Here is a 20,236-nt window from a genome sequence, read left to right on the forward strand (position 1 = left end):
TTGGGTTGACTTTATGGGGGTGACTTTGTGAGAGTGGGAGTCATTTGGGGGTTTCTAGGAGGGGACTGGCAGAGGGAGTGATTTTGGGGACATCTGTAGCTAAACTTTGAGTGTCTGTTGGGCATGCTCTTCATGGGTGTCAGGGGGATGAATTTCGTGGGTGATCTTGGAGGGAAAGTGGGGCTGACTCTGGGCCATTTCTCCCTTTCCCCCCAGTTCTCATCCACATGAGCATGGGCTTCATGATGCTGGCCCTGATCCTGTGTCTCATCCTCCTCCTGGCCATGAGCCTCTCCTTCCGGCAGGTGTTCCAACGCCTGAACAAGACCGACCTGGTCTTCAGTTCCCTCTGCTTCAGCATTGGTAAGTGCCGCCCCGGGGCAGGGGCCCCCTCCTAGGCCAGCATCTCTCCCTGGGGCTCTCTTTCTGGCCTCCGGAGGTGTATCTCAGATGGTCTCTCCTGCTGGGTCTCTGGGTCTCTTGGGATTCCTGCCTCCCTGTCGCAGTGTGTTTCTCGGCTCTACCACATCGTTTCCGTCGGGGTGAGGGGCGCTGGGGCTCTCGCACTCTCTTCCTGTGTCTCTCTCTTTCCACCCGCTCCTGGTATCTTTCTGTGCGTGTTCTGTGTGCTTGGAGGGTGGGAGAGGCAGTCTGTCTCCTCTCTTCTTTTCCGAGGGGCTCGGGGTCCCTGTCTAGCCTCGTGTCCATCTCTGGCTCCCCCCCAGCGCAGGGCTCCTGATTGTCCTCAGCCTGACGCTCTTTGTAGTCAACTGCGAGACGCTGAGGCCAAAGGCACAGGTATCTTACCTGGTGACCACCTACCTGTGCTGGGGCGCCGGCGCCTTGATGCTGTGGGCCGGTGAGGGGCGGGGCCTCTGGAGGAAGGGGCGGGTCTGGAAGGGCAGGGGGCGGAGCCCGGGGAGAACAGGGTCTCCGGCCGGGTTGGGGTGGACCTCGGGGGAGATCAGCCTCGAGGGGCTGGGCGGGGCTCGGAGTCCGGCAGCCTACCTAGCCCTCACCCCCAGGAACCCTGAGCTACTTAAACTACGTGGGCATGTGGGGCAAAGCGACCCCCTTGATGGAGCGGCGGCTGAGCTATCGCCGGTGGGCCTTGCAGCAGAGCACCCAGAAGTCCACGCCCAAATAGCAGCAGTCAGACTCATATTCCAAGCGCACCGAGGACGCGCCCAATTCTCTTCTCTCCCAAGCACCCCCCTCTGAGCCTCTCTAAGCAATTGCACCCGAGCTTCGCAGGACACAGACACGTAACTGCGGCCGGGTGCCGGGCCCACCCCTTCCATCTAGGCCAAGGGTGCGAGATGACCCACTCCCTCCGAGAGCAAGTGACAGAGCCCCACCCCTTAAACGAGAGCCCACCCTTTGCAGCTCTGTCGCGCCCACGGGGCTCCCTCGTCCCCCACCCCGGAAGTCCCACACCGCCCCCTCGCGTTCAGCCCCACCCCCGAGCCAAGCTAGGCCCCGCCCCCTGGCGTCCAGCCCTCGCAGGCCACGGCCCGAAGCCGCTCTCCATCATCGGAATTCCTCCCCCTCCGAGGGGCAGCACGGCCCCAGGATGTCCAGTCTTGGCCCCAGGCCGACACGACACTGCCCATCATTTGATGTAGCCCCGCTCCAAGGCAGAACAGGCCCCTCCCAGGGAGGCGTGGCTTGCAATAACATCCCCGCCCCTTCCTGGTTTACCCGCTGCAATAAAACGTGGGCCTAGCCTCTCAGAGCCCGACTCTGTTTAGTGCTCTCCACCTACTTTGCCCTGTGGGGTCTGAACCTTTCTCTGCCTCTTGGTCTACAACCTGCCTCTGGCCCTTCCCTTCCTCGCTGCTCTTTACTGTAGGCCGGACAGGTCCCGAGTGTCCAGGTGTCCGGCGTCTGGAAGGCCAAACAACATCAGGACTTGATGCGAATGTGTTGCATATTTGATTTTACTGTGGGCATGGGACAGGACGGGGGCATTCAGGGGTTTTCAGTAATGGTGTCATTGATCCAATCCAGATAGAAAATCAGTTTGGTGTAGATGGACGGCTTATTAGCGCTACCACACGGAGTGTGGCCCCAGGACGTGATCCCTTGCCACATACCGTTGCAGATCAGCGGGCCTCCTGAGTCACCCTATGGCACAAGCAGGAGAGGGAGAGTATGAGAAGGGGTAGCGAGGCCTGGGGGTCCAGCCGGGGAGCTCCAGCTATCAGATCTGGATGCACAGATCCAGACAGGGACTTGCCAGCTCTGGAGACAGAGACAGTCGTGGAGCTCGCGTGGTTAATGAACCGATTAGTATTCACAAGGACGCAGGTTCAATCCCTGGCCTCGTTTAGTGCGTTAAGGATCTGGTGTTGCCATGAGCAGTGGTGTAGGTTGCAGACGCGGCTTGGATCCTGAGTTGCTGTGGCTGTGGTGTAGGCCAGCAGCTACAGCTCCGATTCAACCGCTATCCTGGGAACCTCCATATGCTGCGGGTGCAGCCCTAAAAAGGCGAAAAGACAATGAAATATAAAATAAAATAAAATAAAATAAAATAAAATAAAATAAAATAAAATAAAATAAAATAGTAAAACAAGGTTAAAAAAGAGACAGTCTTCTCCTGAGTCCACTGCTAGAAGAAGATCAATGGGAATTCCAACAGAGGAACAGAGGGGACAGTGGCTGGAGTCCTGCCCCCGGGGGATGGGACCTTAGGGTCGAGTTTCTGCCCAGGGTGGACAAGATCCAGGAAGGGGGTGGTCCCCGCAGACACGTCAGGAGGGATGGGGAGGACCCTCCCATCTCAGACCCTCCCACCCTCAGGGCTGATCTCAGATGTCGCCTCTCCTGAGAAGCGTTCTCTGAGGGGACTGGACGCCAGCGGTTGAGGGAGGAATGCATGAAGGGTGACTGGGAGGCAGGAGATGCATGGGAATGGGGATGGAGGAAGGAGAGGGCGGAGGGAGCCAGCGCTGGGAAGCAACGGAGACAGATGCCTGCTTAGTGCTGAAGCCCGGTCCAGGATTGGAGTACCCTCCCCCGGCACTTCAAGGCCCCAGGGGACAGGCTGGCTCACCATACAGGTGTCCTTGCCACCTGGCAGGTATCCAGCACACAGCATGGACTCCGTCACCTTGTCAGGATGGGCATCGGCACAAAACGTATTCTGCAGGAGAGTGAGCTCCACACACTGGATTTCGTCGGGGAATTCGACTGTGGGCACAACATGGGAAACGCAGGGCTGTCGCAGCCAGACCCCACTTCCTCTGCCCTCCCCGCTGAGACTCCGGAGTCCAGGTCCCCCGCCCCCTCCTCTTACACCCAGGTGCCTGGGCTGCACCGTCCCGCCCCCGTCCCGCCCCCGACATACAGTCGTCTGGTCCTGGCTCGATGCTGCCCCAGCCGGAGGCTTGGCAGGTGCTGCCCAGTTCGGGTTCCTGGGTGGGCAGCTCCAGGACCTTCACAGCGTCTGTGATCTTGGCGGGGCTCTGCAGGCGGAGCAGCATGAGGTCGTGGCTGTAGTCCTTCCCGTCGGCCTTGGTGTGGTTCTTCAGGAGGCTCAGGTTGAAACCGGGGTGCGGGAAGTCCGCAGTGACCCCGAAAAACTGGGCTGTGTCTTCGTTCTCGAACAGGTTGTGGCGACCCAGCCAGACCTGATAATTACTGGGGAAGGAGAGGGTGGAGACAGTGAGGATGACGAGAGGAGGGGCCAGCGGGGGAGACTACGGGGCAGGGGGGCACAAGGACGGGTCCAAAATGAGGAAGAGAAACAGGAGGTGGGGGAGAGGGCGGGGGAAGCTCTAGCGTCACTGAAAACACAGAGACAGTAAGTGAACATATAAGAAGGGGAGTCGCCTCCCCCGAGTCAGAGACAGACGGGGAGTGAAGGGGGGGAGCCGAGGGCAGCAGAGGGCATGAGAAAGATGCAGGCGAGGTGGTGAGAGGGAGGGAGTACGTGACATGCAGGATGAGGAGGAGCCAGTGAGAGAGAGACTAAGAAAGGAGGAAGGGGGGAGTTCCCGCTGTGGCTCAGTGGTAATGAACTCAAGTAGTATCCATGAGGACCTGGGTTCGATCCCTGGCCTTGCTCAGTGGGTGAAGGATGCCGTGTTGTGGTGAGCTGTGGTGTAGGCTGGCCTGGGAACTTCCAAATGCTGCAGGTGTGGCCCTTTAAAAAAAAAAAAAAAGGAAGCAAAAAGACTGATCCAAGAGGGAGAGTGAGGAAAGGACCAAGTGAGGAAGGGAGGAGGGGGTAAGAAGAGAGAACGAGGAGTTCCCAATTGTGGCACAGTGGACATGAATCCGATGAGGAACCGTGAGGCTGCGGGTGGGATCCCTGGCCTCGCTCCGTGGGTGAAGGATCCGGCGTTGCCGTGGGCTGTGGTGTGGGTCGCAGATGCGGCTCGGGTCCCAAGTTGCTATGGCTATGGTGTAGGCTGGCAGCTGTAGCTCCGATTCGGCCTCCATATGCCAAGAGGGTGGCAGAAACAGGCAGAGGGGCTGAGAGTGTGAGAGAGGAGGCGGGGCGGGGCCTGGGACCAGCTCAGCCGCCGCTGGGGTTGGGTCCCCTGCAGGAGGGCAGGTGGCCTGGCCTTCAGCCCAAGGTCGGAGTCCCTTCCGGCCCCAGCCCCCTCTCTCCTTGACTCCTCCCCCTTCCCCCCTTAGCTCCCACCCAGCTCCAGCCCTCCCAGCCCGCCGGCTGCTATGCCCCCCACAGTGCTTGATTGTCCTGGAGGGAGGGGCTGGGCAGCATGAGACACTCCCCCAGCCCCCATATCCACTGGCTGGGGATACTCTTCCTTTCTCCTGGGGGACGACATGCTCAGTGATGGGAGAGGGAGTGAGGCAGAGATGGGGGGGGAGGCAGAGAGATGGAGGGTGAGACACAGGTGACAGGGTAGCAGAGAGCCCTTGACATGGTCAGAGACATGGAGACAGAGGACAAGTCAGAGTCACACAGAGAGACCCACAGAGCCAGGTCCTGAGAGACACAGCGATGGAGACATAGGAAGCGAGAGGGACAGTTACTCCGACCCACCAAGAGAGCCGGGCAGCCACGGAGAGGGCTTTTTCAGGGTCAGCCCTGCCCCTCTCCTTGTGACCCTGTGACCCTGGACCTCTCTGCCTTGGGTCCCCCAGCCCTCCCGTGGTTATCCGAAGAGACAGGGCTGGCTGCTTGATCTCGAGGGGACTTAACCCCCGTCCTGCAGCCCCTACTCACTCGTTCTTGCAGTGAGCTGCTGTGAGCACCCACTTGGGGTCCACCAGGACGCCCCCACACTGGAAGGAGCTGTAATGGTAGATAGCCACCTGCCAGGGGTGAGAATCTTTCTCACACTCCCTGCCTCCTATGATCCGAGACTGGATGGGGGGCGCAGCTCCTGTGGACAGGATGCAGAGTCAAGTTCAATGGCGGCAGAGGTTGGCAATGGGCCCGAGGGACTGGGCTGGGAGAGAGCACTGGGCTGTGGGATGGGGGCAGGGGGACACAGGACCAGAGCTGGGGGCTGAGGACAGGGGCAAGGGGTGTGGTGAATGGCCTGGAATTCTGGAACTGTCCCTGGAATTGTGGGTTGGTGGCTCATCCTGAGTGTGGAGACTATGCTGAGCCCAGAGTCACCCCCTGTGACCAGGGTAGGGGACAAAAGGTAGCACCTGGCCAGGCATCTGGTGGAGGGGGTGATTTGGCTTCTGGGGAACAGGAGGCTATAGGTTCTGAGAGGGGAAACCTCAGCCCCAAGGGACAGGCTCGGGGGTGCCAGGAGTAAGGGGCTCCCAGGCTGAGGCAATGATTAGGGCTTGGCTTGGTCTTTTGGAGGGGGAGTTTCTGGAAAGAACGCTGATTTGGGGAATCAGGTTAGAGGGGCCAAGAAGGGCCTCGGTGGAATTTGGGGGGCTCCTGGATTGGGGCTGGGAGATTTGGGGAGAATTGGGGTTCCAAGGCAAAGGCTGAATAAACAGATTCCGCTGAGGGTTTGGGGTCCTGTGACCTAGGAGTGGCATTCTAAGGGGAGTGGGGGCCCCGGGACTGGGCTGGGGTCAGACTGGGAAGGGCTCAGGAGGAGGGGGAGTGGAATGACGTCATTCTGGGACCAGGCGATCCTCACAGGGGTGGAGTTGAGGGTCTCAGGCTACTGGAAGCATCTAGGGCTCTTTTGGGAGCCGTGCCTAGACAGGAAGGGGCCCAGCAGCTGTGGGACTGCAGAGAGAACTCACCTGATGTGGAGGTTTTAGAATCATGTGTCAGGATCCTTGGGGCAGGACAGCTGGGGCTGGGAAGGTATTTGTTGGGATCCTGGGTGGGGGCATTGGTGCGGGGGGGGCGGGGGGGTCCCAGAAAACCAGAGGTTGGGAGGGGTCGAGTTGAAGAGGGGCTGGAGCTCAGGGCGGGATGCTAATTCTACAAGGAGAGAGCGTGTGGTTGTGGGTTCTGTGAATTGTTTCCTGGGGGGTAAGGCTGAGGGTTCTGGGAAGGAAGACACCCCACACCAGAAGGGGGGCCACCTGGTCACAGATGAGAAAGTCTGCCTTTGAAGAAGCGTAGGTATCTGGTAGAATTTGGGGTCCTGGGAAGATTGGGCGAGATTAGGTGCCAGGACTGGAGGAGCTCATGGAGGGCCGGCAGCTGGATGGGGAAAATCACCAGAATGTGGCCAGACTTGGGGCCAAGAGCCAGACCATTGGGCCAGAGAGAAATAGGGCAGGAGTTCCCGTTGTGGCTCGGTGGTGATGAACCTGATTAGTATCCATAAGGATGCAGGTTCCATCTCTGGTCTTGCTCAGTGGGTTAAGGATCCAGTGTTGCCGTGACCTGCAGCCTAGGTTGCAGATGCAGCTCAGATCTGTCACTGTGGCTGTGGTGTAGGCTGGCAGCTGCAGCTCCTATTCAACTCCTAGCCTGGGAGGCCATATGCTGCAGGCACGGCCCTAAAAAAAAAAAAAAAAAAAAAAAAAAAAAAGAGGAGTTCCCATCGTGGCTTGGCGAAAAGGTATCTGACTAGGAACCAACAGGTTGCCGGTTCTATCCGTGGCCTTGCTCAGTGGGTTAAGGATCTGGCATTGCCATGAGCTGTGGTGTAGTTCGCAGATTTGGCTTGGATCCCGCAGTGCTATGGCTGTGGTGTAGGCTGGCAGCTGTAGCTCCGATGAGACCCCTAGCCTGGGAACCTCCATATGCCGTGGGTGCAGCCCTAAAAAAAAGCCAAAAAAAAAAAAAAAAAAAAAAAAAAGAGAGAGAGAGAGAAATAGGGCATAGGATGGAGGACCCGGGTCCCAGAGTCTGATGGGGTTGTGTGGGGGGGTCTCTTTGGAAAAGAGAAACAAGGATGGCTCAAGATCTGCCCCTTTAGATAAGTGGATGGGAGCAGGGACCTGAGCGGGAAAGAGGAGAAAATTCTGCTTGTTCCTCGGAGGGAACAGGGACATAGGGTGAATAAGGTGACAACGAGGAGGGGCCAGTTTGGATTTTAGGGTGGGGCTGGGAGAGATAAGAAAGAGCCTTGTATTCTGGTCTGGGGCTGGACTATGAGTTGGAGGGGGTGCAGACGAGAGGGGAGTGAGGGGAGAGGGGTGAGGGGAGAGGGGAAGGGGTTACGAAGTGGGATCAAGGGCAGCATTAGAATCAGGGCCCACCGCCCCCTCCCACATCTTCCCCACTGTCTCACCAGTTCCTGCCAGGGACAGGGCAAGGCGCAGAACCAGGAACCACATGGTGACAGAGGTGTCCAGGGACAGCAGGCGGTGAGCTTGGAGCTGGGGAGCCTTCCTGAGGAGCCTTTTAAAGCCCTCACTCCCCCCCCACCAGGGCCCCACCCCTGCCCTGCTGGCACCCAGATGCTGGCCAAGGCCCTGCCCCTGCTTCCTGGGGGCTGGACCCCCACCCCCACCCCACCCCCCGCCCGAAGAGCTGTGACAGCGGCGGGAGAGCCAGCACCTGTTGTTCTGTCGTCAGCCCCTTGATCGCGCTGGAAGCATTCCTGAGACCTGAAGCCAGACAGGGCAGGGCTTGGAGCTCCTGGGGCCTTGCTCTTGGGGGCAGAGCCAGCGAAGGGAGGGGGAGGTGGGGTGAGTGGGATCAGAAACAAGAAGGTGGAAGAATCACTGACTCCAATACGCAGCTCCAAGTACCTTGAGCCCCAAGGTATATGGCTATGCACCCCGAAGACCCAGCATACCCCCAGAGCAGGGGGCCCTGATTCCTTTCTTCCTACACCACTTGCACCCAAAGATACCAGCTTCTCAGCTTCCAGTGCCCCCATATAAGCCCTGATTTTCAGAATGTCCTGACTCTTGAACTCCCAGCCTCGGGATTCAGGTTCCTTTCTTTCTTTTTTTTTTTTTTTTTTGTCTTTTTGCCATTTCCTGGGCCACTCCTGCGGCATATGGAGGTTCCCAGGCTAAGGGTCTAATCGGAGCTGTAGCCTCTGGCCTACACCAGAGCCACAGCAACATGGGATCCAAGCCACATCTGCAACCTACACAACAGCTCACAGCAACGCCGGATCCCCAACCCACTGAGCAAGGCCCCTGATCGAACCCACAACCTCATGGTTCCTAGTCGGATTCCTTAACCACTGAGCCGTGATGGGAACGCCTCAGGTTCTTTTCATAATAAAATTTTAGGTACCCCTCACCAAACCCTAGCACCCGTAAATGTGGGAATATGAAGTTCCAGGGGTCCCCAGAGTAAGTTTCCTAGACTGTCAAAACCCAATGTCCACCCCCCCCAGTGATGTTGGGGTCCCATTACCCACCTCCTCCTTGTATCCAAATCTGGGTATTCAAGCTCATGTCCTCCAAAGTCCCAGAGATGCTGGACCACCTGCCTTCCAAGGCCAACAGAACCTCACCACAGATTCCCATCCACCCTCCCCTCCATTAAATATTTAGGTTTCAGAAGCCAGATTCACAGACTTCCACATTTGGTGACCTGAAAAAGCACATTTTGGGGCTCCCTGAAGAGAGTCAGCAACTAGATTCCTGTGGCCTCCGTGGTAAACCCAGAGGCTGGACTCTTCAGTGAAATCAAAGCAGCTCTCAGGGGCCCAACCTCTGCTGTATGTCAGGAACCTACCTATGGAAAGGAGAGTTTTTGCCTCTTTGTCATGGCCACTAGGAAGCCCAGAGCTAAATTTTGAAGACAATCCCAGGCTAGGGGTCAAATCAGAGCTGTAGATGCTGGCCTATACCACAGCCACAGAAATGTCAGATCCAAGCCATTTCTGTGACCTATACCACAGTTCACAGCAACACCGAATCCTTAACCCACTGAGCGAGGCCAGGAATTGAACCTGTGTCCTCATGGATACTAGTTGGGTTCGTTACCACTGAGCCACGAGGGGAACTCCCAAAGAAGTCATTCTTTTTGTTTGTTTTGTTTTTTTTAAGTCGTTCTCTCTCTCTCTCTTTTTTTTTTTTTTTTTTTTTGTCTTTTTGCCTTTTCTAGGGCCACTCCCCCAGCATATGGAGGTTCCCAGGCTAGGGGTCTAATCGGTAATCGGAGCTGTAGCCATCAGCCTACAGCCACAGCCACAGCAGGCAATGCGGGATCCAAGCCACGTCATCAACCTACACCACAGGTCACGGCAATGCCGGATCCTTAACCCACTGAGCAAGGCCAGGAATTGAACCTGCAACCTCATGGTTCCTAGTCAGCTTTGTTAACCACTGAGCCACGACGGGAACTCCCCTAAGAGTCATTCTTGACCATCTAGTGTGTGCTGCACCCTTTCCCTAGGGTCGAGTTAGAGTATTTTCCCAGGGCCAGGCACTGCTCACATCAATGCACTTGCCTCAATTCATTTAATCCTCACGACAAGCCTGTGATGTCAGCAATATGAGATGGGGAAACGGGCAGACAGAATTTGGGTCTATTGCTCAAGATCAAATAGCTGGTCCTAGATGCTGAAGGAACAGAGCCCTACTGCCCTGCTTTAAGTCCTTTTTCCTCCCCTAGGGATCAAGGCAGTGGGTGAAAAGGAAGAGGGCATGGTGGCTCTATGCTCCCCACCTCGTCTCTGGCTCCCATTCCTCTTCATCCCCAGAAGAAAGTCACAGAAACTCCCACAGAGAAACTTGCATCAGTGCTTTCTGTTATTTTGGTATCCAGCGGGTGACCTGGAGCCCCAGCTCTGGTCCCAGATGAGCAAGTCCTTGGCTAACCTCTGGACCTTGGGGGGATGGCCCAGTTCTGTCACCAGGTCAAGAGGGGGCTGCTGGCCAGCCACGGGGGCTTCTGGGACACAGGTGGAAGGCCAAAACTGTCAGTTCCTCTTCATGGTTTCCTTGATCCACTCCAAGTAGCTGCAGACTTTGGTATAGACCCCAGGCTTGGTGGTGGTATCACAGGGGACATCACCCCAGGACACGATGCCCTGCAGGACACCCCCACAGACCAGGGGTCCCCCAGAGTCACCCTGTGGGGAGAAGGGGACGCTTGAGGGGGAACCCTCTGGACCCAGTGCCCCCACGCCCATCCTAATCACCATTAAGAATCACAATCAAAACTCAACCCAATCCCACCCCAGGCAAACCCACCCTAACTCAACTCAGTCCAACCCAATTTAACCCAATCCAACCCAACTCAACACAGCTCAATACAACTCAGCTACCTCAAGTCCAATTCCCCCCCATCCCTGAAACCACAGCCCAATAGACTCTCACATCTTTCCCATTCAAAATCTAGCCTAATTCATGCCTGTCCTCACTTCCAAGACAACCCAGCCCCAATCATCTTCTGCATCCCAAACACAATGCACCCCATCCCCAATTCAACCCTGATGTCTTTCTCACCTGAAATCAAACCAACTCCAGCCACTCATTCTCAACTCCAGCCCATGCTGCTCCCAAACCCTATGGTCCATCCCAACCCCAGCACCTCTCTGACCCTAACTGCAATCTCACTCCCATTCTAACTGCCCTTCCTTCTCCATCCCCAAATCTATAACACCCCCCACCCCCCAGCATATCCTCTGGCCCAAAGCAAGCCACCCGGCCCCATCCCAACTTCCAAACCAGTCCCCCCTCCCTCCTCCTTCCACCGCTCCCTCTCAGCTCTGACCTCACAGGAGTCGGTGCCTCCGCCCTCCACGCCCGCACACACCATGGTGTTCAACAGGCACCCCGGATAGTCCTTGTTACAAGATGCAGTCGAGATAACACTGATGTTGCCACAATGCAGCGTATCTGGGAGGCTCACTGGGGAGGACAGTGGATTTGGAGTGAATGCATAAAGTCTCAAGCCCTTGTCCCCTCTGCCCAAGAGCCCTGGCAAGCAGGATCCTCCAGGCCTGATATCCAGCTCCCTCCTTTCACGCACCTTGTGACTCTGGCCTCCCGGTGGCCCCAGGCTCCTTGCCAGACACCAGGCCCCAGCCGGACACCACACAGGCCTCGCCGGGCCGGGGGCAGCGCGTGGGCAGCGGGATCGGATGCACTTTGGCAGAGAGGTGCGCGGGCCGGAGGAGACGCAGCAACATGACATCGTGGCGGTGGCTTCTTTCTTCGTAACGAGGATGTGGGATGATGCGAGCAACAGCCCGCAGTTGCTCGGGGCCATCGCGCTTGCGCAGATTGTGCTCGCCCAAGCGCACTCTCATGCCGCTGTGCGCGGGCGGAGTGAAGAGCAGACAGAAAGGTCAAAGAGCGTGCCACTTGGGGTTCCCTGGCCCTCTGGGTATCTCTAGATCCCATTACCCTTTCCCCAAGACCCTGAAGCCAGTAGTTCCAGCCCCTGTCTTTCAGAAACCAAGGTGCCAAAGTCATGCACACTCCTGGAACTCATTTCCCGCCCCCCCACCACCGCCAGGCTCCAGCTCTTCCTCTGAATCAAAGATTCTCAGATCCTAGACCCTCCCGCCAAGCCACTCAGGACCGTGAGCCCTGCCTTCATACCGGGTTTGGCAGTGAGCTGCAGTCAGCACCCAGTTCGGGGAAATGAGGGAAGCGCCACAGTTGAAGCGTCCGTGCTCAAAGAGGGCCACTTGCCATGGCTGGGAGTGGGGTGCACACTCTTCACCCCTCGCCTTGTCACTGTCGTCTTGGGCCCCTGGGGGAGGGAACAGAGGAAGATCCTTGAGGACAAAGTTCTTTTCCTTCCCCGAGTCCTCACTACCTACTTTCCACCCGTGTCTTCTCCCAACTTCTTAAGATTTGTTAAGCACTGCCTTCTCTCTAGCTTTGACCACTGCTGTCCCCAGAACTGTCCCTCTGCCCTCAGCCCCCACCCATTTGCTACAGGGCTCTGGGAGAAAGAGGACAAGGAAAAGGGCAGAGGGCAAGAGTCCTCTGTGATTAAGAGTGAAGGCAAGGACGATGAATACAGGTCCAGAGAGATGGCCACTTGGAACCAGCCATTAAAGGTCATCGAGCTGTCATAGACATCAAAAAGATGTGACCACTTAATATGTATGACGCACAGTTTTGGCTCCAGAGTCTGGACGTCTCAGCCAAACGCAGTGTGTCTCACAAGGACGCAGATGTGGCCACACAAGGTCACAGGCAAATACACAGTCACGATCAGTCTTCCGAACTTAGCAGCTGATAAGGGCAGCACTTGAAGCTGAAATTCACTGGCAGGTACATGGGTTGCAGCTTCAGGAATCCCAGCACAGAAGTTCACATGTATATAGGATCAGGGACAGTTCAGACACAAGTGTGCCTGTGCACGTGCACACACACACACACACACACACACACAGATTTGGACATAGGAGCTCAGACCTAAATTTCCAGGGCGGAGCTGCATATACTAGGTCACAGGTTTGTGCACTTGGCCATGGGGTCTGAACAAGGTGAGTCCTTAATAAGGGTCTATGGGGAGAAACTCTTGATATACAAGTGGGCCCCCAAAGACTTGTCACCAACATGGGTCTGGAGTATAGTGGTGACATCTAGTGTAAAGCCCCCTGGATCCAAACATACTCTCTCTAGGACTTTAAGCAAACTGATCTCTCTGTGCCTCTATCTCCTCATCTGTATAATGAGATTATTGCAAGAATTAAATAGGGGAGAAAGAGGGAAAGTGAGACTATGATGTCTGGCACATGAATTACCTAATAAATATTAGTTATTTTATTTTCATTTTTTGGCTAGGCCCATGGCATGTGGAAATTCCCAGGGCAGGGATCAAACCCATGCCACAGCAGAGACCCAGCCACAGCAGAGACAATACTGGATCCTTAACCTTCTGTGCCACAAGAGAACTCCCAAGTTCTTTTCTTTTCTTTTTTCTTTTTTTCTTTTTTTTTTAGGGCTGCACCCACAGCATATGGAGGTTCCCAGGCTAGGCGTTGAAGCGTAGCTACACCACAGCCACAGCAACGCCAGATCTGGGCTGCATCTGTGACCTACACCACAGCTTGTAGCAACGCCAGATCCTTAACCCATGGAGCAAGGCCAGGGATCGAACTTGCATCCTCATAGTTACTAGTCAGATTCATTTCCACTGAGCCATGATGGGAACACCTGGAGTTATTTTAAACAAAGGACGTGCAGATTTATTTATGTGCATGTATGTGCAGACGTTTGAGTGTGAACTTAGCCTAAGTAGGTCAGATGTATGTGCAGGTGGAGAGAGTCAAGGTCAAAACTAAGATTCATCCCCAAGCCTCTTTGCAGAGCTTCAAAGTTAAAGAACCGACCTGTCCCAGAGCTCAGATGTAGACTCCCTAGATTGGACCCAGAGAAACATCAGACACAGAGGTGGCATTCAAGGTCAAAGACACGTTGCTGGAGACACAGGCAGCTAGAACAGGACATAGTTATCCACCTCTAGATCTGCCCCCAAGTCACTCGGCTTTCAAGGTCACTCATCAAGTTTAAGAGCTGGGGACCTGGTTCTCACAGATAAGCTGGATGTGGACACCCACCCACCCACCACAGTGCACCCTGCACAGAGATGTGTTAAGATCACAGGACCATGGAGTTCCCGTCATGCCTCAGTGGGTAATGAATCTGACTAGCATCCATGAGGACGCAGGTTCGATCCCTGGCCTCGCTCAGCGGGTTAAGGATCTGGAGTTGCCATGAGCTGTGGTGTAGGTCACAGATGCAGCGAGGACCCTGTGTTGCTGGGGCTGTGGTGTAGACTGGCAGCAGCTGTAGCTCCGACTCGACTGGTAGCCTGGGAATCTCCATATGCTGCAAGTGCGGCCCTAAAAAAAGCAAAAAAATAAAAATAAAAAAGAAATAAAAAGATCACAGGACCATGACCCCCTATGCTGGGACGTGGATATGTCCCTTCAAAGTCACAGCCAGCACAGACACTCACCCCATTTGCATAGTCACACCAAATGCCCACACTCTCCCCACCAGGGTCAGGAACGGGGCCAAGGGCCCTGGCAAGGCCGGGGGGAACGCGGATGTGGTGGACAAGGGGCTTAGCAAGGGAAGGGTGGGGTCGTCCTACAAACAAGGACAGGGAGGGTGCGGGCTGAACAGCTGGCCACCGAGGCCACTCCTGGCCAGTCCAAGCTGGTGGAGGGTGGGGGCCCAGCTGGGTGCAGCGGGCTGGCAGGAGGCAGGGAGGGGAGAGCTCAGAGCCCCAGGGGAGGCTGGCAGCGGGGCAGGGGATGGAGTCTGAGGGGCCCCCAGGAGTGAGGGTCATGTGAGGTTGGGTGGGTAATAAAAGTCCGCCTTCAGCGTCTCCAGGGTGGAGGCGTCAGGTTACAATTCATTTCTCCGTGAATGGTGGTGGCTGAATGTGGTCTGGAGCCACCAGGGGTCACCTTGACCTGATGATTGCCCCTCCTGGAGCTGCAAATCCCTCCCCTGTCAAATGAGGCCAGAAGTGCACAAGCCCCTAAGCCCCAAGCTCAAGGCCTTGTATAAATCAAATGCCCAGCATCACCCACCCTTACTGGGCACTACCCTGGGGCCAGGACCACATTTTGTTGTTGCTTTTTAGGGCCGCAACCGTGGCATATGGAAGTTCCCAGACTAGGGGTCTACACCACAGCCACAGCAACGTGGGATCTGAGCCAGCTCATGGCAACACTGGATCCTTCACCCACTGAGCAAGGCCAGAGATCGAACCCGCAACCTCATGGATCCTTGTTGGTCTTGTTACCCACAACGGGAACTTCCAGGACCACGAATTTAATTCTCACAAGCGCATGAGAGGGCCTGTGTTTCCTCTCCCCACGGTACAGTTAGGGAACCCGAGTCACAGAGACGTTAAGTAATTAGAAAGCGGCAGCGGCAGAATTTGAACCCAGACTTTGTGTTCTTGAGCCTCCCGGCATTTGTTTAATGGGTCTTATACCAGCTTTACCTAATTGTGTTGCTGAACCCTCCCCATTATGGCTGCAGGTTGGAGCTTCCAGAGAAGGTACTCAAGGACCAGAGAGGTGAAGCAATTCCTTGAAGTCACACAGCAAGGAAGGGGCAGCCCTTGAATTCCAGCTCGGGTCTGTGTCACCCCAGGGCCATGTTCACTGTCATGGGGACTCCAGAACAGCCCCAAGCCCCTGACAGACCGCTCCTGGAGTAGGGTGAGGACCCAGGGACCTTGGCGGGTAGCTGGGGTGGGGGTGGGTTGGCGGATCAGTAGATGGTGGGGGAGGGGCTGGCAGACTGCACCCTGGGCATGCTGGTGGACTGGGGGGGCCCCACACTCCCCCGGACCCTGGGCCCACCTCACCTGCACAGGTCAGCAGGAAAGAGAAGATGAGGTGAGACGTGAGAAGCAGCCCCATTGTGGAGGAGGAGCCAGGGCTCGGGGCGGAAGTCTGGGGGCGGGAGAGAATGAATTGGTTGAGCCTGGACCCTCCTGCCCCCACCTGGATCCCTCCAAACACAAGCTCATCCCACCTGCTCACTCGCTCTCTGTCTGTCTTCTCTTTTCTGGCCGCCCTGCCGTTGGAGTTCCAGAGATCAGATCTGAGCTGCTGTTGCGGCCTGCACAACAGCAATGCAGCTGGGGATCGAACCTGCCTTGAGGTGGTTCGATTGGCAGAGATGCCACCAATCCTGTTGCGCTGCCCGCCTATACCACAGCCACAGCCACAGCCACAGCCACAGCCACAGCAACGCAGGATTCGTAACCCACAGGGCGAGGCCAGGGATCGAACCCAGGTCCTCATGGATACTAGTCGGGTTCTTAACCCACTGAGCCACAAGGGGAACTGGCTCTAAGCCCCCCTCCTTTTCACTATCTTTGTTCTCCAGCCCAACATGCTCCTCCTCCAGGATTCTCCATCTCCCAAGGGTCTGCTGTTCCTCCAGGCACCGGGGCAGACCCCGCAGGTGCCCTCCAACCTTGGCAGACACCAACCCCATCCGTTTGCCCCAAGGCTCGGGCTCAGGATTCGGTCTTTCTGCACTCGATATCCTGCCTCGTGTCCTCTCCGGTCTTTTTCCCTAAGTCTGTCCCTCCACTCAAGTCTCACCCCCCCCACCAGCCTGTCCCCTTACACGGCCCCACAGAGTCTTTCTACACCCCGAGTTGACCAGGTCCCTTTTCACAGCCCTCGCAGACTCCCAGCGCCCCCAGGATAACATCCCAGCCACCCACCCCCGCAGCCTCACTTTCAAGGACAGGAGTGGCTTCTTCCCTTGCAGCCCCTCTGGCCGGATCTCTCATGACCTTGTCCTTTAGCTGCAGCCCATTCTTCCATCTTTCCGCCTGCAATCTCATGCCTCTGCACTTTTGCACAGGCTGTTCCTTCTCCCAACTATGCTGTTCCCGTCAATGGCCACTTTCTCCTTAAGGCTTTTTCTGATGTCCCCAGATCAATGGTCTCTGCCTCTCCAACCAGCACAAGAACCCCCTGAGGGCAGGCCTGGCCTGGCCGGACCCTGGCTCCCCAGCACTGCCCGGTGCAGGGATTTAGGAATGAATGAAAGTCCTACTTCCAAATTCATATTTGTCCTCTGAGGCTTAGCCCTCCCCTCATCTGGGAGACCTTGATAATTTTTTTTTTTTTTTTTTTTTTTTACTTTTTAGGGCCACACCTGCAGCATATGGAGGTTCCCCGGCTAGGGGTCAAATCAGAGCTATAGACGTCAGCCTACGCCACAGCCACACGGGATCCGAGCCATGTCTTCAACCTACACGACAGCTCACAGCAACACCAGATCCTTAACCCACTGAGTGAGGCGAGGGATCGAACCTGCGTCCCCGTGGTTACGAGTCAGGTCCTCAGGTTTGTTAACCACTGAGCCATAACAGGAACTCCTGGGAGACCCTGATACTTAACAGGTATCAGGTATCTTTTCTGGGTCCTACAGTACCTGTTCTGGTTCACTTGGCTTGGGGTCCTCTCTGGGTCCCCAGCCCTGCCCAGCTAGGAGCCCGGCATACAGGAGGACTCGGGGAGGTTGTGCTGAGCTGCCCTGCACCCGTGACAACTCATGATCTTGTTCTTGGCTCTGGTACAAGACAGCCTCCCGACTCCCTCGATCCCGCCCCCTCCCCCCGCCCATCCCGCTGCAGCGCCTTCGGCATCTCCAGGACATTTTCTTGGTTCAGGTTCAATGCAGGGCCTCAGTGAAGGACACCTGGCCCTACCCAGGTGCCCTTGACCTCAGCTCCCTCAGAGCGGTCCGTGTCTGCTCCCCGGAACCAGGGCCTCCCAGCTCCACCCTAGACCAGGGCAGACCCAGGTCTCTACTCGCTCCAACCCCCCTGCCCCATCTCAAAGGCCTCACCCCCTCCAGATCCTCCTGCAGTATCTGGGGCGGCGTGGATGCCAGAAGAAAAGGAGCAGACACTTGAATGCCTGAATTTATAAGTTCCCAGCCCCACCCGGGTCTGGGGGGGGTGGGAAGGTAGGGTGGGGTGGGAGGTGGCTGAGAGTCGGGTTTACAGGCGGGGACGCCTAGACAGCTGGTGGGGCGGGGGACAGGGCCTAATGAGCATTTATTAGGCTGAAGCTTTGGGCCGAGTCTGTGGGGAGGAACCTCCCTACCAGGGGCAGTTCATCGAGGGGGAGGAGGCAGGACGGCAAGTAGGGGGAAATCAGAGGAGATAAAAATACAGAGCCGTGGAGTTCTTGTTGTGGCTCCGCGGTTAGCGGAACCCGACTAGCATCCATGAGGACACAGGTTCGATCCCTGGCCTCTCTCAACAGGTTAAGGATCTGGCGTTGCCATGAGCTGTGGTGTAGGTTGCACTCGGATCCCGCATTGCTGTGGCTGTGGTATAGGCCAGCAGCTGTAGCTCTGATTCGACCCCTAGCCTGGAAACTTCCATATGCCGTGGGTGCAGTCCTAAAGAGACAAAAAGACCCCCCCCCAAAAAAAAATACAGAGCCAGGAGTCTGGAGCATGTAATCTGAACCTGAGGGTAGAAACTGGATTCTAGAAGCATGCTTCTTGTGCCTGGACTAGAGCACTGAATCTTGGATTCAGGACCTGGACTAGGATCCCCGATTCTGGATTCTGGACTCTTTTCTTTCTTTTTTTTTTTTTTTTTTTTTGCATTTTTTTAGAGCCACACCCACAGTATATGTAGGTTCCCAGGCTAGAGGTCTACTTGGAGCTACAGATGCCAGTCTACGCCACAGCCACGGCAACACAGGATCTGAGCTGTGTCTATGACCTACACCACAGCTCTAGGAAACACTGGATCCTTAACCCACATGAGCGAGGCCAGGGATTGAACCTTCAGCCTCATGATTCCTAGTTGGATTTGTTTCCACTGTGCCATGATGGGAACTCCCAGGACTGTCTATTCGTGATTCTGGACCATGGATCTCTGATTCTGGATTCTAGACAGTAGAGTCTAGATCTCCACAACCGATCCTGGATCTTTGGGTTCCAGACTTCCTTGTTTCTGGATCTTGGCGTCTGGATCCAGATCTCTGGGTCTGGCCCTCCAAATCTGAATTCTGAGTTGGGGAGTCTGGAATCAGGCTTTGGAGTCTGGCTTCTGGAGTTTGGGTCTGGAGTCCAGATCCTGACGTCTGGCTGAAGCAGATCTACGGAAAGATCCTGATGAAGGGGAGGAGACTGAGGTGGGGGGGAGGCCAGGTGGAGGGCGTGGCCTGAAGATCTGAGGGGCGGGTCTGATGTGGCCAAGAGCCTGGGGTCTGTCCTGGGGCCCGGAGGTAACTCGTACTTTCCCCACAGGGAGGGGCCAAGATGAAGAGCATGTTGGAGGGTGCGGACGAATGGGTGGGAGTTCACGACCCTCTTCCCCAAAGTTCAGCTCTGTCCTGGCCTGTCCCTTCCCCCACCACGTTGCCCCCCTAGCCAGGTCCCCTGCCCGCCTTCAGCTCCATCTGGCCCAGTGCAGCTTCAGCGCCCAACTGTCAAGAACTCTGAAGGGGGAGTTCCCGAGGTGGCTTAGTGGGTTAAGAATTGGACGAGGAAGGACGCTTCCATCGTGGCTCAGCAATAATGAACCTGACTAGGATCCATGAGGATGTGGGTTCGATCCCTGACCTCGATCAGTGGGTTCAGGATCCGGGGTTGCCATGAGCTGGGGTGTAGATCGCAGACATGGCTCGGACCCGTGTTGCTGTGGCTTCGGTGTAGGCTGGCAGCTGCGGCTCTGATTCATCCCTTTGCCCGGGAACCTCCATATGCCGCGAGTGCGGCCCTAAAAAGAAAAACAATACAAAACAACAAGAAGAAGAACTCTGAAGGGTCTCGGATGTTACTGACATATAGACAAACACGGTCGCTGGCCCCGGTTTCCTGGGTAGGGGCAGGACGCACCAGACTCTGAGTCAGAGACAGGGTTTTATTACTCAGGGCTCAGCAGACAGACATCACGGCCAGTTTCCGCACCTGCCCGTCCCTTCCAGCCCAGCAGCCAGGCACCATTGATTCATTTTGCCTGTTCTAGACTTCCACACACAAGCAGAATCATAGTAGACATTTAGTGTCTGTCTTCTTTCCCTCAGCACAGGGATTTTGAGATGCTTCTCTGTTGTCGTATGTACATATCAAGGAATAACGTTCCATTGAATGGACAGTTCATAGAGCGTCCATTCGCCTCTTCATGGACATTTGGGTTGTTTCCGATTTGGCTATTACAGTTTTTTTAATTTCAATTTAAAAATTTAAAAAATTTTTAGGGCCGCACTCGTGGCATATGGAGGTTCCCAGGCTAGGGGTCAAATCAGAGCTACCGCTGCGAGCCTACACCACAGCCACAGCAACACAGGATCCAAGTGGCATCTTTGATCTGCACCACAGCTCATGGCAACATCAGATCCTTAACCCACTGAGAATAGCCAGGGATTGAACCTGCAGCTTCATGGTTTCTAGCCAGATGCGATTCCGCTGCACCATGACGGGAACTCCCTAT

General features: G+C 56.0%; 2 protein-coding genes across 2 annotated transcripts; both read right to left on the reverse strand.

Moving 5' to 3' along the window:
- KLK1 (kallikrein 1) lies at window positions 1,923-7,689 on the reverse strand. The gene is given in 5 exon segments (NM_001001911.1): window positions 1,923-2,127; window positions 3,056-3,192; window positions 3,350-3,642; window positions 5,201-5,360; window positions 7,644-7,689. Coding segments are annotated over 5 exon segments (792 nt in total). The 3' UTR covers window positions 1,923-1,971.
- Window positions 9,767-17,688, reverse strand: KLK15 (kallikrein related peptidase 15). Its single transcript, XM_013998716.2, has 6 exons — window positions 17,629-17,688; window positions 15,620-15,707; window positions 11,872-12,025; window positions 11,297-11,580; window positions 11,039-11,175; window positions 9,767-10,394 (listed from the first exon to the last, which is right to left on the reverse strand). Exons 2-6 carry the CDS (start codon window positions 15,672-15,674, stop codon window positions 10,242-10,244), a joined length of 783 nt encoding a protein of 260 aa, XP_013854170.1. The 5' UTR covers window positions 15,675-15,707; window positions 17,629-17,688; the 3' UTR covers window positions 9,767-10,241.

Source organism: Sus scrofa, chromosome 6, assembly GCF_000003025.6.
Source record: "Sus scrofa isolate TJ Tabasco breed Duroc chromosome 6, Sscrofa11.1, whole genome shotgun sequence".
Classification (NCBI taxonomy): Eukaryota; Metazoa; Chordata; class Mammalia; order Artiodactyla; family Suidae; genus Sus; species Sus scrofa.